The sequence below is a fragment of the Strigops habroptila genome, chromosome 9, assembly GCF_004027225.2.
Source record: "Strigops habroptila isolate Jane chromosome 9, bStrHab1.2.pri, whole genome shotgun sequence".
Taxonomy (NCBI): Eukaryota; Metazoa; Chordata; class Aves; order Psittaciformes; family Psittacidae; genus Strigops; species Strigops habroptila.
Genome location: NC_044285.2, coordinates 42,985,376 through 43,010,899, shown reverse-complemented (window position 1 = coordinate 43,010,899; position 25,524 = coordinate 42,985,376). Strand labels below are relative to the sequence as shown.

Here is a 25,524-nt window from a genome sequence, read left to right as displayed (position 1 = left end):
TTGTTTGTTTTATTTACATAGCTTTCTAATGTGCAAAGTTCACGCTTCCTTCATACTAGCAGCTTTATAGCAGGGCATTATGTTGGTGCAAAAGCGAATGTGGATTCAAAAAAGCTGGAACAAGACAAAAAGCGTCATTAAATTTAAAACCCAGTAGTCAAGAGACTATTTTGAAATAAACTGAGTTTCTTAATTCATTACTCTCAAATGCAAAATTCAGTCTGATTTGCTGTCTGTAGGAAACTATAACTTTGTGCAAAATCATTTGTAGCTTTTCCTGTGAGGGAAGTACACAGTGTTCATTAGAAAGGTAACAGCATCTTCAGGGTATTGTCAGTAGAGGAGATGTGAAGATGATTGTTCCAATGGCACTTGTTTCTGGTAGAATGTTGACATACTTTGAATATTACGTGAATTCTGTTAGTCCTTTACTTCTAAAAGTAAATCTTTGAAGTTTAAGATTGAATTCAACCAATAACAAGGCAAAAAATGAGATACAAGACTAAAATTATTTGAATGTCTTTTCTCTGTAGCTGCGTGCTGGCCCATTCGATGAGTTCCAGATTGCTACCATGCTGAAGGAGATCTTGAAAGGTCTTGACTACCTACACTCAGAGAAGAAAATTCACAGGGATATAAAAGGTGCATAATGTTTGAAATGGTACTTTGTTAAAGCCTTTAAAAATCCTAAGAGCAATATTCTAATTTAGATGTTATGTTGTTTCCCCTTGGCAGCTGCCAATGTCTTGTTATCAGAGCAAGGTGATGTTAAGCTTGCTGATTTTGGAGTTGCTGGGCAGCTGACAGACACACAGATTAAGAGGAATACCTTTGTTGGAACTCCCTTTTGGATGGCCCCTGAAGTCATTCAGCAGTCAGCATATGATTCAAAGGTGAGTGTGAGAGTAGAACACCTTTATATCTGCAGATCCACCAAAAGTGGCTTTGGGTTTTGTGAGTTTAGTTCTATCAATATGGAGAAAAAAAGGAGATTTTGAATTACAGGGTTTCAAATAACAAAATTAAAAGTAGGATCAGTTTGATTTTATACAGCAGTTACATGTAACTGTTCACATGCAAGACCCATGCAAAGTCACCAAGGAAACTGACGCTTTCATGTTAAGATTCTTTCAGAGAAACTCCCTGGATGCTTCCAGTGTTGGAGGTTGGTTGGGTTTTAATTTTAATTCTGTGTTCCACATATAGAAACACCTCTGGATATCATTTCTTTAATGGTATTCCTGAGCCCCTGTGTAATGCTGAAGATTTTAGCACAGGTGACTGATCTTGGAAAGGAAAAAGTAACTTGGACTACAGGATGGGTAGCTGTGGTAGTGTGATGGTACCTTGTACATCTCTTTGTCCTGGGAGCTGTTGATGGATGACTAATTGCAAAGGAGAGTTTCCCAGTGGGAACTAGCAGTAGGAAAGCAGACCTTCTCTGAGGGGTGGATACTGCTGCTAGAATGACAATAAGAAGGGAACAGTGCCTCTTCTCGCATGTGTACACCCACAAGACAACATAGAGCATGTGGTTAATGAAATGACAATGTACTCAGTGCTGGCCCTGGGCTTTCTACTCTCTGTAGATGCAAATAGAAGCAAGAAATCTAAAAATCTTGGCATATGCCAAGTAATAATTTCATGCTGGTCTTTCTCAAATAGTAACCATGTAACTGTATTTGTGATGTGTACATAAAGAAAAGACTGTTGAGTATCTGAGATCTCTTGAAGATAGTCGCACTCCAGGAGACTTTCCCAGGATCCTTCAGACTTGAAGGAATTTGTGTACATGTCACAAGGGTTCTTGCTGATAAGAAAGAGTATGTTGTAGTTGTCATGTTCAGGGTTTCATGGTGCAGCTGTAATGTGCTCCCAAGGGCATTTTGGAAAAGCTCTCTACTCTAACAGTGTGTGTTGTCCAGTGGAATGGAGAATAATTCCTCTTATGCTTGTCCTTTGTATGAATCAGCTGTGCTACCCCTTCAGTTCCATTCTACCTCATCTTTTGCCTTCTGTATCTCCTCAATATAGAATCATGGAATGGTTAGGGTTGGAAAGGACAAGAGCAATGTGCTCTCCCTTTTCTTTCTGTTCCAAAAGTCTGGTGTGAAAGCACAGAAGGTGCAAGCCTTTGGTAAGGACAGATGAAGGTTTTTGGACAGGATACACTTCAATTTCTAGACTAACACTGATGAATATTTTGGCATCTGGACTGAATTTTAACCTTTCTCCTTCTCTCTCCCTCCTTCAAATTGACAGAAAAGCAAACAAATTCATACCTTTCTGTAGTGGCAGAGATTGACAAACCCCATCTATTCTTTTAAACCATTTTGCTCTGATACGCAATTGTTGGTTATGATATTTCAGTAATAAACAATTCTTCAATATTAAGTGCAGGTATTTCAGTTCCTGTGACTAAGTAAGAAGTATTGGGAGAGATGCAGATTGTAACCCTTATTTACTCTGTGGGCAACTTCTGTTTGTGACTTCTGTGCCAAGTGTAACCAACCATTGCCAGCCACTTCTTAATGAGAGCGACCTTAATAGCTGTTGTAGCTCATCTGAAAAGATGTGAATAATGTTTATTTCACTTGGGAAAGAAAAAAATCTCTAAATTGGAAAAGAATTTTACAGTTCATAAGATATTTTGATACAAAGAATGTGTTTATAATGCTTACCTTCAGCTAAAACATACACCACTTCTTCATTGCTCACAAACTTACACTGTGCCCTTGTTGCTTCAGGTCTAACTAGTTGTTGATAATTTTATAACTAAGTCAAGCAGTCTGATAGGAAAGAAACTGAGATCACCGGCTGGATTTGATTCACCTCTGCCGCCTTAGAGGGAGGTGTCAAACAAGGCTGGACACCTTAGTGCATCTGCAGTTTAAAAAGTAACATCAGCAGTTCTGCCATCTAAACAAAACCTGAATTAGATGTGGGGAATCTGTGGCAGTTTGTAGTTCACTATATAGAAAAATAGATTAATGTTTCTGAAGCTCTTTCCAAAAAGCTGTGTTTAGGTGCACGCTTAACTTACTGACTGTATTACAACAGTGACAGTGTTCAACAAAAGTGATGTTGTAGGCATCTGTCATTAAAGATGGATTAAGTCACCAGGGCTTTGGGAATTATAGCCTTCAAGTATTAGAAAGGAATCTTTGTTCATTATCTACTTAGACCAGTGTTAATTTTATTGGATAGATGCAGTAGATGTGAAGATTTCAGTTAATAAATAGTCACAATAGCTCTTGATTTTTTTGTACTGAAAGTAACTTCTCCCTTTCTTAGGCTGACATCTGGTCCTTGGGAATCACTGCTATTGAACTAGCCAAAGGGGAGCCTCCCAACTCCGATATGCACCCGATGAGAGTTCTCTTTCTCATTCCAAAAAACAATCCTCCGACTTTATTAGGAGAATTCAGTAAACCTTTTAAAGAGTTCATTGATGCGTGTCTGAATAAGGACCCAACATTTGTGAGTAGATATGTGTGTGTGTATGTAGATGTTTTGGGTTCGTTTTCAGCTTTCTAATGCTTGGGAAGTGTTTTGCTGGTGTAGTGCATCACAGCTGATTGAAATAATCAGAGAGACTGTGCTTGCCACTGTGATTGGTAGTGGTGATTTTAATGTTTCCATCCTAGTCTCTCTTGTTTAAAATACTGAAAGGAGAAGGAGAATGCTGAAATAAATGATGGTGGCAGAGGCAGTTTCCTAGAATGGACTCAAACCTGGGCTAATGTCAGAGAAGCTTTAACAGAGGAGAGAATCTTAAATCTTCTACTCCAGCAGAACTTCAGCTGTCTCAATTCTGCTTACAAGGAAATGTTGCATTGGAGCATTCTGATTAGTCATTTTCCTGGGTGTGTACCTCCTAGCACACAAGGATAAGCAGTATAGCCTCTGTGTGACTCTGATCATATTTTTAGAGTGCTTGCAAACGTGGATTACTGGCTTTTCTTGACTTCCTGTTGCACTAATTTCCTGATACTGTGTGAGTTAGCTCGAGAAGTCAGTTGTCTTGCTAAATCTTCCCTATTAATGTTTTAAATCGTGACATGTTAGCATAACATTAAATATTTAAAGTGTTTCTTACAGCGCCCCACTGCAAAAGAACTTCTGAAGCACAAGTTCATTATGAAAAATGCCAAGAAGACTTCGTATCTGACAGAGCTGATTGATAGGTTTAAGAGGTGGAAAGCAGAGGGACATAGTAGTGATGAAAGTGATTCCGATGGCTCAGATTCGTAAGTTTATTTTCAGTTTAGTCTCTTTTGGGCTTGTTTTTAATGTTACTAAAGTAGGTTTGTTGCAGTTTCTCTGTAATTAACTCCTCTTGTGTATATCTGTCTTTGTTCCATATGTTTTTCATTGGCTTCTTTCAAGATAAACCCTTGTATGAACCTAAAGACTAATGCATAAGTCAAGCTATCCACTCATTATCTCTTTAAACTTTCTCTCTCTGAACTTAATCTCAGTTCTGTTTAATTGCTGAGTATTTCCTCAGTCTGAGGCTAGTGGTTATGCCAAACCCAATGAATCACAATTAGAAATACTGCAGAGCAAGGTTGAGGTGTATGAAGAAGTTTGCACAATGCCTGTGGAAGTTCTGTGAGTCTCTTGCTTTTCTGGATATCAGATAACTGTTTTAAATGGGATGCCATGGGAGAAGGTAAGCTTTATGGACAGATAACATCTTCACTTTGCTTTGATCCTATTTCAGTTTGTTCAGACTGTGAAGTTGTTTGGGTTTGTTTTTAAGGTCAGTTAATGTTTCAATACACATTTTTCTTCATATTTTCAGGAATATGGAACTAATCCATATAGATATATGATGTGTTTGGGTTGTCTATGCTTGTTTAGCATTATGTTGTGGCTAGGTACATTATGTACATGGTATCCTTTTTCTTCAGGGAGTCCAGTAACAAAGAAAATAACTCCCATCCTGAGTGGAGCTTTACTACAGTTCGAAAGAAGCCAGATGCAAAGAAGCTGCAGAATGGGACGGTATGTACAGTCTGAAGAGTTCTTTTAGAAGGGAGAACTTCTTTTGAAGCCATTTCAAGGAAGATAGTGATAAAACTTGGTAGTTATTCACTCTTCATAACATCTGTCTATCTTTTTGTAGTTCAAGAGATGATGTTTGTGGTTGGTATTTCTTATGCCCATCTCAGCCTTAGAAGCAAAAGATACCAGATACTAATAGATCAGCATCAGTTTATAGAGATAGGAATTTTAAAGACTTGTATAATATTAGAGAGGAAAAACTGGTTTTCTGACAATATATGACATTGGTTCAGATGTGTCATCAGGCATCTGTTTCCACATCACATTTGTTGACATACTGGGGCCTTCATTGTTTTTGTGATGTTTCAAGGGCTTTGCTGAATTTAAGTGAGCTTTTAGAATCATGTGTCTCTGTTAAATGCAGTGTCTATGTCATACAAGAATATGCTCATGTAATCCTTATTTCTTAACTTTTAGGATCAGGATCTTGTTAAAACCCTGAGTTGTTTAACTATGATAATCACCCCTGTGTTTGCTGAGGTAAGTCTTGATGTAGAAAACTACTCTCTGAAAGTATAACCCAAGTGCCTGATAACTTGTATAGATTTATCTGCCTTTGTTTTGCTACTCAGCTCAAGCAGCAGGACACAAATAACGCTAGCAGAAAGAAAGCAATTGAGGAACTTGAGAAAAGCATCAACATGGCAGAAGCAACATGTCCAGGGATCACAGATAAGATGGTGAAGAAACTTATGGAGAAATTTCAGAAGTAAGTTAAGGAATGTTTTATAAAAAGTATTATTGTTTTGAAAGAAAAAGTTTAACTCAAGTCCTTATGCACAGGAAAGGTTGGTTGACACCGAACTTCATATGTTGGATGAATTTGAGTAGTTTAGTGACAAGTGGAAAGATCTGCTATGTCCAGTGCTTTAAACTTTCAGCTTTGGTATTTATATGTAACGCTTCTGTTTGAGACTAAAACTAATAATAACAATTACTATATGTGTTCATTCTTCTAGTGCTGCAGTTTCACTGTAGTTGTTATCCCTTGCTTCCTTGAATTTAGGCTGCAGTTGTGTTGTAAGCATGTCAACAGACAGTAGGGGAGTGAGAGAATCTTTAACTTATCTTTTCAGGGAATATTTTAAGGTCACTTCTGGTGGGTTTTTCCCACTGTGAAGATGAAGCCATGTACTACTTTAGTGATGCAAAACTAGTTATGTGCTGTTTGCCAGGCTGAAACAATATCATTAACAAAGTTCTTCCTTCCATTTTTCATCTGTAGATTTTCTGTTAATGACTCATCCTAAGAAACTTCACCCAATTGACTGCTGTTTCGTATGGACCCAGTGAAACCCACCAAAACTACTTCAAGCTTGGCAGTGCTTAGCTCATGAGCTCCTTGTGCCTTTTGGATCTTTGCAACATATTGATGGTGATTGAGGATTTGAAAGAACCTACTCAACTATTTTGTGGCAGTGCACATGGTTTTATATTTTCAGGAAATTATTTTGTAAAGAACAACTTTTAATATTGTAGTTTCACCTGTTTAATCTGATAAATGTTGAGGTGCAGTTTTGCTTTTAGAAATAATCATTCCTTTAGTTAATAGAAAGTGCAAGTACAGTATGTTTTGATGCTATTTTGTTCCTGTACATGGGGGATGTACAGGTCTTTTGTATTCATGAGTTAAACTTTTGTAAATCACTAACAAGCTTCAGAGAAAATAGCTTTTTCACAAGCGTATTCAGAACATGTAACGTAGTGGCAAGGGTATTGCTGTAGCACCTGCTTCAACCAGCATATAGTTATTGTGCCCTGAAAAATAAACCTGCAACAGTATCTATTCTAATTCTCAATTGGTACAGTATTTTAGGCAGCTCTATGATTAAATATATTTGAGAGCAATATGTCAATAGTTTGCAGGTGATATGTAGCAACGGGTCTATCCTGATGTACAGTATGTGTATTACCTTTTAGACCAGGTTTTGAAGTAGTCACTCAAATCTTAGGTCATCGTGGTAGGAAAATTTAGAGCAATACAGTTGAGGGGGTGGGGCTTTTGGCAATAATGGACAAAACCTGAAGTCCAGTTTAACTTAATTTAATTTCTTTCCTCTGAGTCTACATGCCTGGGTGGAAGGGAGCCAGAGAAGCCGAGCGTCGCATGATACATACCTCACAAGCAGGTATCCGTGTAACACCAGCGTTCTGTGTGGTGGTGTTGTTTCTCCTGTAAGATATTTATACACAGGTTTCTCTTTGTTTTTGTTCTTACATACATTAAAGACAGTACATCACCATCATTTGTTTATAATTTTTCTGAAAGTGTATTTTAAAGATGTATTTACCAGTTAATATGCAAATAACTGAGTTATAGATATTCTTTCACAAAAAGGTAGTACTGTGCAGTACAGAGTGAGTTTTTTAATATTTTTTTTCCATTAAAAACTAGGTTAAGACTATAAAGTTGCTTTCAGTTATATATTTATGGTACTGCTTAGATGGGTAATATCTTCTCTTCTGGTTTTTTTTTTTGTTGTTGGTTTTTTCTCCCTTTTTCGACCCAGTATGTATATTATGCTGAAGTTTTGAACTGGGATTGTTTTTCAGTACTTTAGATGTGGAACTGTGGGTGTAAATTTATTTTTGATAAAGGCTGGGTGTGTTTATTTTATGGTTCAGACCTGCACATTTTGTTTTTGCACAAAAGGCATTTTAAAGAATCTGAAATATATCTGCCAAATACTGAAAAAAAAGTAATGGTGTGTGCAAGTAAAATACTGCATTTTTAGTCAAACGTTGCCATTACGTCCTTTTTATATAAAGGACACTTGTGAGAGATGGTGGTTAGATATGCCAAGGACAATTATTTTCAATGGTGCCTACACTGTAAAAAAAAAAAAAAGAAAAAAAAGAAAAAAAAAAGAAAAAAATTACTTTTAACTCCTTGTTTTAATTTTAAAAAGATGTTTCTGTTGAAAACTTTCATCTGCTATAGAACTGAAATTCAATTAGAATTTATATCTGAGAGAAAAGTCTGGAAATAGTTTTTGAAAACAATAATGTTATGGATTAAATAAATATTTTTATAAATGTAAAAGCAGCAAAAGTTGTAAATACAGTTGATCTGAAGCTTTACAAAATAACTGCATCACAGAAACAAATTGTAGTGCTCCTCTAGCTTCTGTAGTTGGTAGTCTTGTAAATCTGTTTATAGATGAAGCTTATTTCAATGTTTTGGGGGGTTTTAAATGGTTTAAAAATAAATATTTAAGTTCTGTAAACTTTCATGGGCTTGTTCTGTTGTGCGTTTTGTTCTGGATTTTAGCAAGTTGTGATCTGGTGCAAGAAAGGTGTTTCTTGCACAGAGCTTCATGGTTGCTTTGGAAAGCTTTGGGTCCCCCTGTGCTGCTCTTGTCCAGAGGACACCTACCAGCAGCTATGCCAGAGGGAATGGATGGAGCAGCCCCAGGGTTCACTGTGATTCTGTTCCTAAAGGAGAGTCTTCAGGATAAGGGCGCTCAGCTGAACGTGGTGGAGATGTCAGAGTGCTCTGACTCCATCATGACCTTGGCATTGTGGAGTGAAGGTACAGCCAGGCCTGGGCCACAGTTACCTCGGGTTCACTTCAGCAATCTCAACCCACAACTCACTTTAAGGAGCTCCATTTCTCACAGTTAAAAACATGGTTTTTACTTCCATGTCACTTCACCCCTTTAAGGTGTTTTATGTGAGAGACTGAGGGGAGAGGTGATGGCAGTTCCTCCTGGATTTTGTAACTGGTGGCTCTCCCCTGTTGACACAGGGTCTTTCATCTGTGCAACTCTCTTCACGATCCTGGGTAGGTGGGGTTAATAAATTGCTTGGGAAACTGCGACCTGTCCTGTGTGTGATATGACTGTAACAAGCTGCTGGACTATGGTGCCTCTCCTTTTGCTGTGAAATGGGTGGGATGTACACTTACCTCACAGGGCAGTGTGGGGAAAACCTCATCCATGCGTGTATAACACAGCCTCGCTCCTGTGGCACAGTCCATTCCAGAAGCTGTCGCTGTGCTGCACATGGCATTTCTGTGCCTGAAGTCTCTGTGCATCATAAGACGATAATCTAACTCCCAAGAGTGGATGTTGGTATTCCTGGTTTCCAGAGAACAGTTGTCTCTTTCCCCACCGTGTGTTAGTTATTGATGAGGCGTGTAACTTAATCAGCAGTATTCTGTTGCTGGCAGGTAGCTAATGGAATGATAGAGCAAAATATTCCTGCAGGAAAACCATCTTCTAGCTTGGTTTGCTGGGCTTCCCATGGTAAATGGAGAGGAATCGATACTGAAGTATCAGAGTAGTCTGAATCTCAGAATGAAGAAGTGTGTTCTTGGGTAGATGGAGTCCTTTATTGGTGTGACCATTCAGAAACCCCTTGGTTTGGCTCCTCATGCTCCGCTTCTGTGCATGTAGAATCCTAACTGCCTGTTCTTGGATTTGATCCAATGCCTATAGCTGAATAGGGAAGCACAGAGGTCCTGAGTGTGTTTGCACAAAGTTTAGCAATTATTAAAGGTCTGATTTTTATCACACTGTTTTATAACTTAACACTGGAATAAAATGTATTTTCCTCTTTGCAGAGTTTTAGTGGTATGGATGTTGGCTTGTCTCATGGTTTCCCAGTTAATGAAGTAACACTTGCTGCAGAGATGAGGTAAATAGACTGAAACCTGTCTTGAGCTTCTCCAAAGTGAAGTTCTCTGTATACTGTGTGCATTTTGCTTCTTTTTCTACCCTAACGTATATATATTACATGTATAATCGCTGCTGGGTGAGGGCTGGCAGAGCTCACTTTTTCCAGGTACTGTGTCTTTTCCCCATCAGCAGCCTAAATCATTCCATGTCCTCTCCATCCTTATTTTCTTCCCTAGTGAAACACAATCACTTGGGTGTTGTTCTTTTGGGTCAATAGGGCTGAGCAGGGAGCAAGGGGAAGGACTCACTCGAGAGTTATTTCAGCTGTTCCTTGATTGAGCCACTGCTTACTGGGATTGTTCCTTTGTTTCAGTCTGTCCCAAGAAAGCTCGTTTTCACAATTAATTCAGCTTGGAGATGTTCATTTGTGTCACTTAGGAGCTGCTTTGTTGCTGCTGCCCCTTGTGTAGGATGCATCAGGCACAGTGCTGTGCCCCAGCACGCTCAGCTCAATAGAAAAATCCAAAAATAGTTCCCAAGTCCTTGTTTCTCAGTGCTGTTTTCCCAGCATAGTCCTGAATGCCAGAGCTGGCAGCTCCTGGAGCTCTGGGCAGCATGGCTCTACATGGATCCCACTGGGTGGCACAAGCTCATGCTAAAGCTGGCCTGGGCTACCTTTCACTTGTGTCTCCTCATGCTTCCAGGAGCTGATGGTGGGGGGTAGGTTTGCCTATGAGGGACCTTCCTGGAGGGCTGTGTGTGATGCAGGCTGGGTTTGAAATGCTTTTCCTTAACCCTCTAAATCATGCACACAGGCTGCCATACATCCATGCTGTACTGAGAGGGGTGGTCCTTGCTCTTACCAAGGTGCAAAGCCTTGGGAAAGGGAAGGGACAACTCCATCACGAGAAAGACTACTCCTTCTTCCAATAGAATATATACCAGAGCAGCAAGTTCACAGCTTTGGCACAGAGTAACCAGGAGCAAAAGCTATACCTCACAGTGTGCTCTCTTGATGTAATGCATTTCTTAGGGCAACCAACCAAGAAGGTGGTGGTTCTCAGCAGCACTGAGGGATCTTGGTGGGTCTCCCCGCTCCCTGGGACAGTGAAGGGCCAGAGGGAGCCGGCAGGAGAGGGAGACCAGCCCAGCAGCTCCATGGAGCAATGAGGGCAGTGGGGAGGTGCAGGGGAACATGGCCTCAGGGTGCCTGTGGGGCTAGGGGTGCAGGCATCCCAAAGCAGAAGGAGGAACCCAAAACTCTGTTGTGAACAACTGGTTTTTATTGTCCAGCTTCTAAAACAAGGGACAGCGATGCACAGGATGAGCAGTACCCATAGCCTGGTTTTTTTTTCTGTTTTAACCTATTTCTGACCTCCCCTGAACATCCTGCTCCTGGCAAAATTCACTGAGAGCAGCCCTGAGGAGAAGCTCCCCATGACCTGGTTTCAGTGTGTGCTTGAGCCCAGAACCCCCCCCATGTGCTGGGCCGCAGAGCCCACAGCATGAGCAGCAGGTCGGGGGGGGATTCTCCCCCTCTGCTGCACTCTGGGGTGTAGGGGTTGAGTACTTCTGAACACTCCCCTGCTGTCCATTACCGCATCCTCTACAGCTACACCCACTCTCACAAGACAACCCATCACTGTTGACAACCAACCACACAAGCAGGAGTGTCACCCTTTTGTGGCCCTAGGTCAGTGCCAGGCACCTAGGTGAAGTACTTGGACCTGCACGTCCTGTCCTCCGCAGCACGGGTGGCGAAGGACACCTCCTCATCCTCTTCCTCCAGCTGCAGGCTGCCGGAGCTCAGCCTCATGCGGGCCATGGGTGCCCGCAGCACGCGGCCGTACAGGGAGCAGTGCTCGGCGGGCAGGAGGTCGGGGTCAGAGTCGCTGGACTCGGTGCTGCTGCCCAGGTACCGCTCGGTGGAGCGCCGTGGCCCCAGCACCGGCCCCCGCGGCGCAGGCACGTGCCACAAGGCTCCCCCTTTCCTGCTGCTCAGCGCAGGGCATGGCCCCAGCGGCCGGAACTCAGAGCCAAAGGGGAAGCGGATGGTTTTCATGTCCGACTGGCTCCAGGACCGCTTGGGGGGCTGCTCCTGAAGGCCGTAATCGAAGGAGTGAGCCAGCGACCTGCTCTGCCCTGTTCTCCCCATGCACGCAGCCTCGCGATGGAGCTCCCTGTCCTGGGGCCCGCTCGGGCTTTCCCTGGGGGGTGTTGCTGCCATGGGTCCTGCTACATCCTCGCTGGGTGCCAGAGCATGACATGGCGGCTGCGGGGCCCTGTCCATGTAGAAGAGGACCTGGGGGGCCGGGGCAGCCATGGGTGGAGGACATGGCACATCCAGGTACACCAGTGGCCGGGCGCTCACCTCCCGCATGTTGCCCACTGAAGTGCTTTTACTGTTCCCAGCGAACTGCTGGTGGGGCCGAAAGGATGTCAGGGGGTTCCTGGCACCGAAGAGGTCGGGGGGCTCCCATGCCCGCTCCAGCTCGGTGTAGAGCAGGGGGAAGGCGGACGAGCTCTTGGAGTGGGGCAGGAAGGATGGGGACGCTTCAGGCTTGGAGCGCTCCAGCTCGGCAGCAAACGTCACCTCCACGGCGGAGCTGCGGCGCCTGGTGTCCAGCGTGGGCTCAGAGGCGTGTGCTCCATTGGCATGGTAGGAACCACGGCTGCCATAGGCCAGGCGCAGCTCCTCCACCTGAGCAGGGATAGAGCAGTGGGGCAGAGCGGGGCTGGCAGCGAGACCTAGAGCTTCCAGTGGAGCTCTGCAGTGCCAAGACCCCCGGGGCATGGCTTTGCCCCCTGCTACCACCATGGTCACATACCTGCTTGGAGACATCGGTCAGGAGGTCCGGGGAGGAGCGGCACTGCCTCTCGTCATAGCGGGAGGCGTAGTGCTTCCTGCAAGACCCAGAGCATGGGTGGGTGCGTGGCCACGAGGGTCCTGTTCCCCCCCATCCACCACCCAGGCATTGCCCCGCTCCATGCCCCCCCGTACCTCTCGAAGGGCAGGCTCTTCATCTTTGCCTTCCTCCCGTGCTCCAGGAGCTGCCGCTGCGTCCTCCCACTGCAGCATGGAGGGAAAGGTGTGGGCAGCACAATCAGCCCCAGCCCAGGCAGCCCCAGTGCCCCGGGTGAGGTGAGGGGACGCAGCATGATCTCTCCAAGAAAAGCAGCTCTTGGGCATCATCTACTTCCAGCCAGCCAGGGCTGACATAAAGGGGAGGCTCAGAGCTGTGGTTTGGTTGTTCCCTTGGGACTTCACCTGTAGCGGAAGCTGGAGCCCTTGCTGCACAGAAGGGCTTTGGGCTTTGACTTGGGCTCCTCAGACAGCCTGAAGAAGGCATGGTACTCCACACACGTCTTCCAGAACGCCTTGCAGGCGTCGCGGCTCGCCATCGTGAACTCCAGCGTGTCCTTGCACAGCGCCTGCGATGACAGAGAACAAGACAACCTGTGTCAGGGCGAGGGGCTGGGCTCTGCTCTTCACCCTCCTGACCCAACAAGGATCCCAGTGGCTCCAGGCAGTGCAGTGTCACCCCCATGGGGACAAGGGAGCAGCACCCACAAGCAGCAGTAATGGAGGTTATTCACAACTTGGGGACTGCAACCCATGGCTGCTGCTCTGAGCCTGGTACTTACTGAGATGTTTGCGTGGAGCTTGATCAGAAAGTGCTTCCTCTTGAAGCTCAGCTTGCGAATTTTGGACCAGTTGAAGGTGTTGATCTTTGTATTGCCCTGCAAGGACACGCACGGCAGGTACAGACAAGGCAGGCTGGGAATACAGTAATACAACAGGCCAAGTCCTGAGCTCGCAGGACACTGCATGAGATTGATGCAGCTCAGTGCTGCTGGGGTCTGGGAAGGGATGCTGGGATTTGACCCTTCTCTCCATCAGTTGGTCCTAAAAATGGAACTTGAGGTTCAGGGCTTAACTCTGCCTCCTGAAGCTATTTGTAAAGCTCCAGGATCTCAAGACAAGCCTCATAGAGATCAAGCCAGAGTCCTACCTGTCCCAGCTCGAACGCCTCATGGGTTGATAATCAGCCCCCCAAAAGAACTAAGACCCTCCTCTCTTTGCTGGGAATCGTAGCAGAGCTCAGTTCACTCCCATGCCTTTAGACCCAGCTTAAGCAGGCTGCAAGCATCCCTTACCTCTCATTCTCACCACACATCAGTCCACGCATAGCCACACAGCGCTGGTGCCACGGCAGGACCACCTAAACCTGCGTTACCCTGTGCTGAGGCACCGAGACCCTCTCTACTTTCTGGGAGAGCCCGGAGCTTAAGGGGCTCACAGATGTTCTGATCGTGGTTGTTTCTGGCTTTGGCAGCACTAATAGGAGCAGCAGACCCACAGTGAGGACTCATGATCCTTTTTTCTGCTCTGGCAAGTTATTCCCAAGTTGAAACGAGCCGGTGTGAAATGGCTGCGGGGAGCTCTGGACTCACTGTGCTGTGATTACAGCCCTGGGCAACTGCACAGACAGGAGGAGGCTGCAAGATTACACAGTGAACACGTGTGAGACAGGCATGTAACCTGTGGTGCTTACACAGCCACGCTTGCTGTGACACGGGCACACAGAGCCAGAGTGGGTATGGTGGCGCTGAGCTGGGGGTGCTGCTGGGGATGTGGCACTGAGCCCCACAGCCATGCCCCAGAGCATCATCTCCGCACCCAAGGTCTGGTGGGGTATGCTCTCTTTTGTAGGACTGGGGAGGGTTTGGAGCATGCAGAGGGAAAAGGGCATCCCCCCGTCAACTAAAGGGGATGTCCCGGGGGAGAAGCAGCCCCGGCTGGGTGCTGGGAGCCCACCCGAGCCCCAGGCTCACCCGCAGGACCAGCACCCCCATGTGTGCCACGGCCAGGTTGATCTGCAGCCCCTCGCCATCGCTGGCAGGGTGCGGACGGATCCCGTACATCTCCAGCTTCCTGGCCACGTCCAGCAGCTGAGCATCTGACTCTGCCGGTGTCTTCCCGCTGCAGACACAAACGTGCCAGGAAGCAACAAAGTTGAGAAGGCCGCTGCTAAAATGGGCTGAAAAGATGCCATTTTGGATGTGCACACACTGGCATCACACCCGCACTGCTGCTAATGGGAACAGTCCCAACAACCGGCGCCCAGCGGATGCTCCGAGCAGGCGGCCGTGGTCAGAGCAGCCCTTACCTGTGTCTCCGGTGGTAATGCATGATTTTGTGGTCCAGGTACTCCTGGTTGGGCAGGTACCTGTGGGATGCCAGATGCTCCTGGTCTGTCTCCTCATGGAAGTCGCCCAGCTCTGCTGCAGGGGACATGGGGAGAGTGCGGGTTAGGCTGTGAGGGGTCTCTGCAGGGGGACCTATGGCCACACAGCCAAAGCCCCCCTGAGCACCCTGTCCCTGGGGTGAGCGGCACCATCCCTGCCCTTACACTGCAGCAGGTGGGACACGAGCAGCGCCGCGCTCTTGTCACTGCAGGGCAGCCGCCCCTGTGCCAGGTCCTTCTTGATCTGGAGGGTGAAGAGGTACCTGTGGAGGGGACAGGAGCGTGCCCTGGGCGGGAGCCGGGCTCAGCACTGCTGCGGGCACTGGGCCGAGCAGTGAGGGCTCTGCTGCCAGCCCCACGCCTCCCCCTGCCCTCGCCCATGTTTCAGCCCAAGGGATGCAGGTCTGTGGGGCCACGGGAGGAGCACGCAGCCCCTGGAGAAGGCTGCAGCAGGGCACCACCACAACCAGAGCACCCTTGCCATTGAAGTTAGTAGGTTTCAGAGTTAATATTTCTTTATGCTTTGGAGGGCACTTGCATCATTCCGGGCTAATGTTCTGCAGAAGCACTGTCTTAGTCTTATTCTTAGTTCCTGTTTCTATAAACATAGGCACTAACAATGTCATTTTAAACAGTAAAATTAAAGTTACTTCTTTCAGAACACAGCTTGAGGCAGGAGCCAGACTGAGAGAAGTCAGACCTGGTGCCCAGCTGCTAAAGGCTTTGGCAGGAAACACATTGCAGCCTCTTCAGAGAGCTGATCCCTCGAGGGGGTTTTGTTTAGAAACAGGATGAACAAAAGATTCTGGGGTTTTGTTTTGCGGAGCACAGAGCTCTTGCTGCTTGGGATAAGGACTGCTCACAGATAGGTTCAGGTGGATGAAGATAATGAATCAAACGCATGCTTTGCAATTGCAGATAGACAGGACTGGATGGTAAGAAAGTGACAGAACAAGCACGTACCTGGTCAGCTCTTCTCTCAGATGGCCGGGGTCCACTGGGAAAAATTTCACCATAAATTTGAAAAGAACCTCCTTAGGATCTTAAAACACAACACCTTCATAAGTTTTCTTTTACATGTCTATGGAGAACATTCACAACTCTCTTCACACATGCTCCTTACAGAGTAAATTACTCTGGACCCTGAACAGCAGGAACTCCAGCCTGCCCCCAACAACCAGCCTGCCCAGATCCCCAGTGTTACCAGTGAAGGTGAAAAAGGCGCTGGACACTTCAACAATACCAAAGAGTATTGTGATTCCCAATACTCCAATTCCAGTGATTGGGATGAATCCCCAATGATTCTCTACACTGCCAAGACCCCTGCCAGGAGGGGTGCTCCCATGGAGCAGTGCCAGGTGTGCTGGTTGGAGCGTGGTCAGAGCCCCACATAATTGCCATCAGTGGGGCTAGACATGAACCCTCCAAGCCCTTCTGCAGCAGCAACTCCATAGGGGGCTGGTTGGGCAAAGCTTCTCTGTGGGGTGAGTGAGAGCAAGAGGCCAAACCCAAGGCAAAGAGCACGGGGGCAATCCTGCAGGCACCAGGACACTGTGGGATGGCTCAGGGGCTCCTGGAGGGACAGGCCAGAAGAAACATGGAAAAAGAAATTGGTGCCTGAAATAACCCCACTTCTGGTGCACACAGAAAGGGGAAGATCAGGATTTACCCTCACATAAAGGAGGAGATTCATGCAAACCCTGTACTTCAGCTCCCCATGGCAAACACCAGGGCCATGGCCTCATGCTCTCAACCGCCTCCTGATCATCATGTATTAGGGGAAAACATTTGGTTCATGCAGGAGTGGGAACACGCCGCAGCCACCTCTGCTTCTCTACCAAGCTGTCAGGTTATGAACAGCTTGAGCCTAAATGGTGCCGATATCAGATTGCAAAGGCAGTGGTAAGTCCTACAAGGTCTTATTTGGACTGTGTGGTGCCTTTGCAAACAGCCCTGCCCAGCATCACCCCGCAAAATGAGCTCAGGTAAATGCTGGGACCGGAGCCCCTGTCCCCAAGCAATAACACTGCACCAATGTGTCTGCATTCGTCTGTCACTGGCACTCACTTAGAATAATATTCTTCTTTAAATACTTACTTTTGATTTGCTTTGTTATGGGCTTTAGTGCTTCCAACCAGACCTGGAATAATAAGGCGATGAAGAACTGGGTGAATAAACAGCACGAAAGAAAGGGAATAAAAGCAGCAGCATGCTGGAGTGCAATACAGAAACATCAGCCAGCTCAGGGGCTGCAGCGAGCCGTCCTGCAGGAACAGCTATGGATAAACCCCATGGACCACGGCTACCACCAGGGCTTTGCCAACCAGCTTGTGGCTCCCCTCGTAAGTCCTGTTTTCAAGGGGGTTTTGGCACTACTTCCCTTTGAAATCTTCCACTGGGTGTTTCAGGGAGGTGCTAGCACAGCCCAGCCGTGCGGGAGGCTGCTGCGAGGATGCAGCACAGAGCAGCATCACTGTGAGCTGCACTCACCTGGTTCCCAGCCTGGCTGCGAAACTCCAGCCCAAAGTACTCCTTCTCCGTGAGGTTGAGGTGGCTGCAGGTGAGGTTGAACAGACCTTTCCCGCAGGATTTTTGCTGGCAAACAAGCAGAATGGAAGCAGTGGGTTAGGCAATGGGGACAGCAGCGATGGTGGGATTTCAGTTGAGAAGGGAGAGAAGTTTGAGCTCCTGCCTTCGCCCCGGGAGGAGCTTTTCCTGATCATGCTGCAGCAAAATCTTATTCAATAAGTGCTGTTGGCTTCAGTGTGTGGGATGGGAAGATTGCACACCCTGTGCCCCTTAGGTCTCTTGGAAATCATGTTCTTTCTCACCCCTTCCCTCCTTTATTAAGGAATGTGAACCAGAAAGGGAAGGACAGGAAAGACCTCTTGCTTTGGGCTCACCTTTTGCAACTCTCACTGTCTGGGCAGCTCTATGCCTGAGCAATCCCTGGGACGAGCCTGAACCAGGGATGGCCATGGCAAACAGCAGCACACCTCAAACCTGTGCAGCGAGCCTGTGCGCCCCGACAGCCGGCACCGGGGCTGCTGGGGACAAGCTGCTATTATGGTTAATGGTAATGAACAGCCACAGCACCCTGCAGAGATGCTGGGCCCTGGGTCATCCATGGGCTTTAACAACACTAATTAAGTGGCACTACCTGCGGATAAGGGAGGCCAAGGCTGTAGTTATTCCCAGTAAACAGAGACACTCGGAGCATGTTTTGCTTGACTTGTTGCCGTGCTGTAGGACATAGCTGGGAACAACCCGGACTGTGGAAAACACCCTAGAGAGCACCATAAGTGAACCTGGCAGTTTCCCACCCCAACCAAACCCCCGCTGCTCCTTGCTCAGACCATAACTGAGCGTGGCTCAGTGCAAGCTGGAGCAGGGAGGCCGGGTTCGGCAGCTCCTCATTCACAGCATTTTGGGTGGTAGAGGTCGAGGCAGGCTGCAGCTCCCCGTGGCAGGGATGGGAGGGACCCGGCTGCTGGTGGTGATGCACATAATAACCACCTTTCCTGGCTTCTCCTGGGATGAAATTGCTGGCTCCGCGCTGAAAGGCTGCTGGAAAGTGATAGCGTAATAACAGCATTGGCTCCGCAGCACTCCCGGTTCTCCTCGAAATGACTACATCACAAGGGTAATTAAAACCATTATAAGTTGTTATTTCCAAGCTGGAATCTGGTAGCATGAAAGGCCTTGGCCTTTGTCAGGCAGCCAGGAAAGACAAGCGTTTCTTACCGGGTGATTACCCACCACATGTCTTGCTGGGAGCGACCAGCTCTCCTCCCAGCCCAGCCCCAGGGAAACCTGCTGCTGGGGAGACATGGCTTGGGAGGCCAGCAAAAGCTGCTGCTGGGCTGGTTTCACAGCCCGTCCCTCTCAGAATGCTGCTCACACGTGTCCCATCCTGGTCTGTGCGGTACCAACCCCTGCCGCAAGTGCTGGGTACAGCTGTGCAGCATCAGCCCCACACGGCATCAGATGAGGGCAGTGGGGCAAGGCAGGAGCTGCCCACATCCCGCCCTAAATGTGCTTTGGTGTTGCAGGGCCAGGTTAGCACCCACTGGCAGAAACCACTGTGTGGAAGACAGTGAAAAAGAGAAGCTGGGCTTGCCCTTCCTCTCCTTGCTGGAAGCAGCGGGGACTGTGAGCAGGGTGGGAAAGCAAAAGGCACATCCAGAGGCAGACGGCAACATATGGGACACAGCGGGACATGCACACCTATCCCACAGGACATTGGCAGCACTTGTGGTCCAACAGCAAAGCTGCATCTCTGCAGCATTCCCCATAGCATGGGCTGCTGCAGCCAGGTCTGTGGTTCAGGGGGGACTGAGAGCTCCTGGGATTTGTTGTGATCTTCCCTCACCTTGGGAGACACTTCCCATGCTGGTGGCTTCTGCATGGCCACAGCTGGCAGGGAATGCCTTGCACTAAAAGCCTCCAGCCCCGATGCTGCCCATGCCAGTTCTGCACATCTGCTGTCAACAAATTCCCACCTTTACTCATCAAAAGGAACACAAGACCACAGCAGACTCTGTCCTTCCCTCAGCCCCAGCCATTACTCTCTCTGGGCTTGTTTGGTTTATCTTTTCTTTCTTTTTTCCTTCCCACTGAATCTTGCCCTGTAGCAAATTCCACTTGCAGAGATGCCCAGGCTTTGTCTGCCCTGCTGCGAAGTGCTTTGTCCTTTCAGTGCTGCTCTGGGAGGGCTCCAGAGGCTGCCCAGGCTCAGGACACTGTTTAAACCATTTCCAGAGAGAAAAGTGATGTAGGTATCCGGGGGTGGAAAGAAGGCAGCTTTGCACTAGCATCTCCTCCCAGCACAAGAAACCAATTAAACCCATTAAAGGACATCTGTGACTGTGCCCCTGGGCACTGGGGCAGGGGATCCTGGTGTCCCGCACAGTGCAGCGCTCACTGCCATGGGAGAAATTATTGCTGAGAAGCAGCTCTTCCCTGTGAGGGTGCTGAGGCGCTGGCACAGGGTGCCCAGAGAAGCTGTGGCTGCCCCATCCCTGGCAGTGTTCAAGGCCAGGTTGGACACAGGGGCTTGGAGCAACCTGCTCTAGTGGAAGGTGTCCCTGCCCACGGCAGGGGGTTGGAGCTGGACGAGCTTTAAGGTCCCTTCAACACAAACCAGGCTGGGATTCTGTGGTTCTATGGCTGGCAGCATCCCAGCAAGATCCCGTCATGGCTGTGGCTCAACCCTGGGTGTTAGGCAGGGCTGTCACAACAGGGGACCTTTGGGGATGTGTCAGGCTCCTGCCTTTGACCCCTGGGAGCTTTTGCCGGGTGCTATCCCAGGAACCACCTCCCGCACCCAGGCAAAGGAAATCCTGGGAGCTCAGTAGCCATGGGAGAGGGTGCCAGGTCCCAGCTGCCAGCGAGGATGCGGATGGGAGCAGAAGCCTTCCCAGACCAGGACCCGGAAAAGAACTCATTGCCATGCAAATCCGGGCTGGAAATGAGACCTCACTCACGTGCTGGCAGCTGTGATACCCACGTGAGGCAGGCAGAGGCACATGCCGAGTGCAAGGGGGGATCAGGCCCTCTGTGGTTTCTCTCTTTTGTCCTTTTCCCTCCCATTACACTGAAGTACTGAACATTCAAAAGAGCTTTCCAAAGTCAGGGTGGGTTTAGGAAGAGTTGCTTGAAATATCTGCTCAAAACTTAGCCCAAAGCAGTCCTTTTGTAATGGAGAAGGCACTAATTCAACCTCTCATTTACCGTACGCAGAGAGCATCAAATGCATGAAATGCCTAAAAGGGGTTTCCAATACCATTCCGTGCTAAAAAAGGAAATGACCAGGAGTTCTTCTAATGGAAGCTCTTTGCTGCAATAACATGTCGTGTAGCACTATAGTGCTGTGGTTTGGGCACATAAGAAAGCAGAGATGGAAAAAAAGGCAACAACATTGTACCAGCATCAGCTTTTAAATGGTCTCTCACTATGTCCTGATCTAATCAACATGAAAAAAACAACACAAAAAGACATTTTTAAATGACTAATCTCATTTTTAAGCTGACTCCAGGTCTAGGATACATTAATTAAACTAAATCAAACCACTTCCATACAGTGCCAAGGGATGGAATTTCTTTACAATCCTCTGTTGTGCAAAGTGCTATTGCAGAGAAACGGAGCAGTGCACCCGAGCCTGAGCAGTTCTCAGGCTGTCCTGAGAACCTGGAGAACAGGGAAGGCTGAGAAATGGAATAGGGCTTGGGAAAAACAACTTTATATTGAGCACCCTGGTCCCACAGGAGCTGCAGGTAAGTGCTAGAACAGGTGCACTTGGCTTAGCTAATGCAATTAGCTACTGTGATGATCAAATCCTAACCAACTGTAAATGCTCAATCAGACTTGTACAAAGATGTTTCTAACACACAGGATATATCTAGTTTCAGTTACCTGTATGCATATGTATCTCTAACACCATAGATATTAATACTTAACATTTAAAACCTATTTCAGAGCTAGCAGTTATTAAAAGTGCATTATTAGTGACTATGTTGTGGGGCACTGTCATGCAGACAATAAGATATGGTGAGGTTTTTTCCTCAGCTATTCACAAACCCACACAGTTTTCTTTCTCAGCTGACTGCCCAGGGAGAGCTGCATGCAGATGTTTCTCACCAGGGGTAATTTGCCTAAACGTGCTATTTTTATTCTGTTCTCAGCTTTTTCTTCCTTGTTGAATGCTCATATTGGCAGCAGGACAAATGAGAGAAGAACTCGACACTTCTCAAGAACATCACTTTGTATTAGCTGATTTCCAAAAGATGACACCAGATAAGTAAAAGCCATTTCTCCTCCTTTATAAATAATGCCAATAATAGGGGAGAGTGGGAGTGTGTTGGTGCTGAAAGCACTTAGCAATCAGCACAATCATCTCTTGATTTGGATTCAGCTGAAACCCAGAAGCTATCAGAGACCACAACACCCTCCAGAGCAGCAATGACTTCAGTAATTAGCACAAAACCCCCCCATACGGGTATGATACGCACTTACATCAACCACAAAGATCTTCTGGGAGTCATCCAGAAACTGGACTTTGAGGTGCAGCATCCTGGAGGCCGTGGCTGTGCGCGCAGTGGTCCCAGCGATGTGAGCAGCGTGCTGGGCAGGCAGCCCCGACTCCTCTTGCACACATAATGTCCCTCGCAGCTGCATGGGGAAGGCGGCAGTCACGGATGTGGAGCAGAGGCAGGAGCGAGGGAACTGACTGCTTCAAACCAGAAACCCCGATACCTCCCCTGGTTTAATCTCACCACTGCATTAAAGGATGCTTTCTGGGGGTGTTAACAGGGGAAATGCTGTGTGGCGGCTCTGAGAGGGTGGCACTAGTGGGGGTTAGATAAACACTGAGCTTCTGCAGGTGGTGATGAGCAAAACGAGCCCATGCTTCGTACCATGGGGCCAGGGAGAAGAGGTGAGTGTCTCCTGCCAGAGCTAGCGAGCAGCACCTCGTCCCTACTCTGGATGAGGTGCACTGAAAGCCCATCTGGCTGCTCGCTCAACGAGGTGGGCAGGTAAGGTCCTCCTGGCTGAGCAGATGTGGACAGACCGTGCAGATGGGCTGATGGACTTCACTGGGACATGTTTCCAGCTGAACGTGGAACCGGGTGGGAGTCCTTCTTATGGAAGCAGAGGAGGAACTGGTGCTAACTCCCAGCTCACCCCCTGGTTCAGTGGCTCAGTGAAGCCCTACAAGCCTTTGATTAACCTGATTCCTGTTCCACACCTGAAAAGCTCATGTCCCCACACCCTCATCTAGATGCCCACCCTCACAGACCCCTGGGTAATGCCAAAAGGCAGCACAGGACTGTCATAGGGGATTGTTATTGCTGCTGCTGCTGGAAAAAGTCACAACCACACACAATCCTGTGGGACCCAAAGTGACAGAAACACATCCCAGTAAACAGAAAATGCCCCAATAAGTGCTGTGGAGATTGTGCTTCTTGCTCGCTTCCCAGTTTCCACCAAGGCATCCACTGTAAGTCACCCCAGGCTGTTTGCTGTGGTCCCTCTTACACTTCCCAAATACTCCTGGGGATGTTAGGACAGAGCTTGTCAGGACACACGCAGCTTGTGGCCTGCGGTGCGGGAAGGAAAAACGCAGAACTTTTCAGCTACAGAAAAACTTGAGTCTTCTGATAACCAGGACAAAAAAGCAGCCCAAAAGTTAAAGCTTTTCTGTGTGGCTCAAAGCAGAGAGTGGCTGGAAGGGGCTGGCTGTACCCAGCGTGCAGGAACAGATTGCCAGCACTGCCCTTGGCCCTGAGGTCAGAGCTATGTGTGTGGCAGGATAAGGGCAGTGTCACATACAAACAGGGATGCTGCGTGCGCTTTCCCTCTGCAGTTCTACATGTTCATGATGTCAAACTTTGATGGCATCGAGAAAAGCAGCTCCCTGTGAGCAGCTCACACATTGCAGGCATGGCTCTGCTGCAGCAGGAGCACTGCAATGGCAGGAAGGATGCACAGGGATGTGATAGAGGAGCCCCCAAACCCCAGAAGAAGCCGAGCCTCCCCGCTACAGGCTTTCCTGGTACACCAGGGCAGCACCCCTGGGCTCCATGGATGCTATTGGAAGCTGAGAACTGGCCAGCTGGGGTGTGGGTGAAAGAAAAGAATTTATTTCACTGCTGTGACATGAAGGCAGGGTCCTGGTTTGGATTTATCAGGGCCTCTGACTGCCCTCCAGAGCCATTCTACAGACAGTGTGGAGCCAGTGGCGGAAAACGAGGTAAATGAAGACTCTTATGGGAGTAGAATAATAGAACTGTTTGGTTTGAAAGGGACCTTAAAGCTCAATGGGGACAAGGGGGAACGGCTTGAACCTGCCAGAGGGGAGACTGAGATGAGCTCTGAGGCAGAAGCTCTTCCCTGTGAGGGTGCTGAGGCGCTGGCACAGGGTGCCCAGAGAAGCTGTGGCTGCCCCATCCCTGGCAGTGTTCAAGGCCAGGTTGGACACAGGGGCTTGGAGCAACCTGCTCTAGTGGAAGGTGTCCCTGCCCGTGGCAGGGGTTGGAACTGGATGAGCTTTAAGGTCCCTCCAACCCAAACCAGTCTGGGATTCTATGATGATGCGCCAGCTCTTTGCTTCCAAGCGCCCTCTCGTGGTGGTTGTGCCCAACGACAACGTGGTTTGCCGGGAGGAGCAGTTCCGTACAGCACCACCCCAGCCCACCCTGCACCCGTGTATATTAACTGTTCTTCCTTTTTCAGATTTGATATGCTATGTAACAACTATTTCCAGGCACCGAGGAAGGCAGTTTGCTGCAAGCAAATTCAAATTACACAGCAAGCTATACAAGAAACTAAAGAATAGCCTGGCTCTGGTGTTCTCCAGAACACATTAGCTCATTTTTAATACTCCAGTCGCACCCTGTTGTTGGCACAGCTCTATCAAAAGCACTCTGTGATGTTTAATTCAAACAGATCACTTTGAAGACAAGAGAAAGCCATTTCTACAGGAACAGAAAGCCATTTCTACAGGAACAGAAAGCCATTTCTACAGGAACAGAAAGCCTCATGGATGTGCTGAGTCAAAGGAGCGCTGATGCCTCCAAAGGCTCTGGCATCTCTTAGCATTCAGTCATTTCTAGCTAGGGAGATGCACCTCACTATGTCTGTGTAGTAGCACAAAGCACAGGACTGTTATATGCTGTCCTTAAGTTGTTCCAAGCACGACCTATTCCTGGTCCACTCACACATCACCACATCAACAGCAGAAGTGTTGGGAGCTCACCTGTAATCCAGCAGCCCCACAACAGGGTCTCCAACGCACAAGCTCTGTCCTCAGGAATGCTGTCAGGAAGTCAAACCAACCACCCCTTCCCTAAGGCTCTCCATGAGTCATGTGCAGCTCTTCCCTAGGTTGTTCCCCGATGGAAAACCCACGGAACCCACGTACCACACCGCGGCCGGGCAGCGTCTGCTCTACTGCTCATGCAGCTCCGGCTGTTACGAGACTAGAAGCAGCAGCAACTCTTCAGGAGGGAATTAAAGAATGGAATATTGAAAACCTTTGCTAAGCATCATCAGGAAGTATCCTATGGCCGAAGGCTTCATCTGAGGAAGCTGCCAAGTTGAGTCTGCAACACTGAATCCTAGTGGAAAGGATGGAATTCTAAGGAACTACACTGCTTATTTTCATGACACCTGCGGTTTCCCTCTTGGCTCAAGACAACTAGCTCTGGTTGAGTAAGCCTTGATTACATCTAGGCAAAGAAATGTCCTCCAGGCACCTCCAGGCCAATGGATCAAACCCATCTCACCATATGGATCTTGATCCTGAGTTTGTTAACATGATTTCCTCCTATGTAGCCTCTTTTTCCCCACTCCCTTCTTTTCCTTTTACTCAAAAGACCCTTACCACACCTCAGTCCTACCAAAGCCCACCAAATTCCAGGTGTATAGCTCAAAGCAGAGCTGGAGTTGTGCCAGAGCCATTCACAACAGGCAGTGGAGGACAACAGAGCAGCATCCATCTGAAGCTGGGAGCTTTGTGCTCCTGTAGTGATCAAAGGTAATCCCTGTCTCATGGTTCCTTCTCCAGGGCCTTCTGGAAGAAACAC

The 25,524-nt window shown here is 47.8% G+C and overlaps 2 protein-coding genes across 3 annotated transcripts in view; one reads left to right on the top strand and one right to left on the bottom strand.

The window, feature by feature from the left end:
• The window catches only part of STK26 (serine/threonine kinase 26), a 31,041-nt gene extending 22,738 nt beyond the window's left edge, over positions 1 to 8,303 (top strand). For both annotated transcript variants that reach the window (XM_030497135.1, XM_030497137.1), the window contains 8 exons: positions 534 to 642; positions 736 to 893; positions 3,295 to 3,480; positions 4,102 to 4,250; positions 4,917 to 5,010; positions 5,488 to 5,550; positions 5,643 to 5,779; positions 6,296 to 8,303. In XM_030497135.1, the coding sequence (XP_030352995.1) occupies positions 534 to 642; positions 736 to 893; positions 3,295 to 3,480; positions 4,102 to 4,250; positions 4,917 to 5,010; positions 5,488 to 5,550; positions 5,643 to 5,779; positions 6,296 to 6,320 (921 nt within the window). In that variant the 3' untranslated portion in view covers positions 6,321 to 8,303. The remainder of the gene's footprint in view (positions 1 to 533; positions 643 to 735; positions 894 to 3,294; positions 3,481 to 4,101; positions 4,251 to 4,916; positions 5,011 to 5,487; positions 5,551 to 5,642; positions 5,780 to 6,295) is intronic.
• A 2,869-nt stretch (positions 8,304 to 11,172) lies between these two features.
• FRMD7 (FERM domain containing 7) lies at positions 11,173 to 22,624 on the bottom strand. Its single transcript, XM_030498366.1, has 12 exons — positions 21,953 to 22,624; positions 17,429 to 17,533; positions 17,036 to 17,078; positions 15,902 to 15,980; positions 15,104 to 15,201; positions 14,861 to 14,975; positions 14,526 to 14,673; positions 13,335 to 13,430; positions 12,958 to 13,121; positions 12,691 to 12,759; positions 12,518 to 12,593; positions 11,173 to 12,390 (listed from the first exon to the last, which is right to left on the bottom strand). Exons 1-12 carry the CDS (start codon positions 22,112 to 22,114, stop codon positions 11,398 to 11,400), a joined length of 2,148 nt encoding a protein of 715 aa, XP_030354226.1. The 5' UTR covers positions 22,115 to 22,624; the 3' UTR covers positions 11,173 to 11,397.
• Between the last annotated feature and the right edge of the window lie 2,900 nt (positions 22,625 to 25,524).

Coding starts and splice junctions, on each gene's coding strand:
- FRMD7 (XM_030498366.1), bottom strand. CDS start 22,114: ATGCAGCTGCGAGGGACATTATGTGTGCAAGAGGAGTCGGGGCTGCCT. Junction 15,981..17,035: donor CATAACAAAGCAAATCAAAA/GTAAGTATTTAA, acceptor TTGTGTTTTAAG/ATCCTAAGGAGGTTCTTTTC. Junction 13,431..14,525: donor TGGGGGTGCTGGTCCTGCGG/GTGAGCCTGGGG, acceptor GTGTCCTTGCAG/GGCAATACAAAGATCAACAC.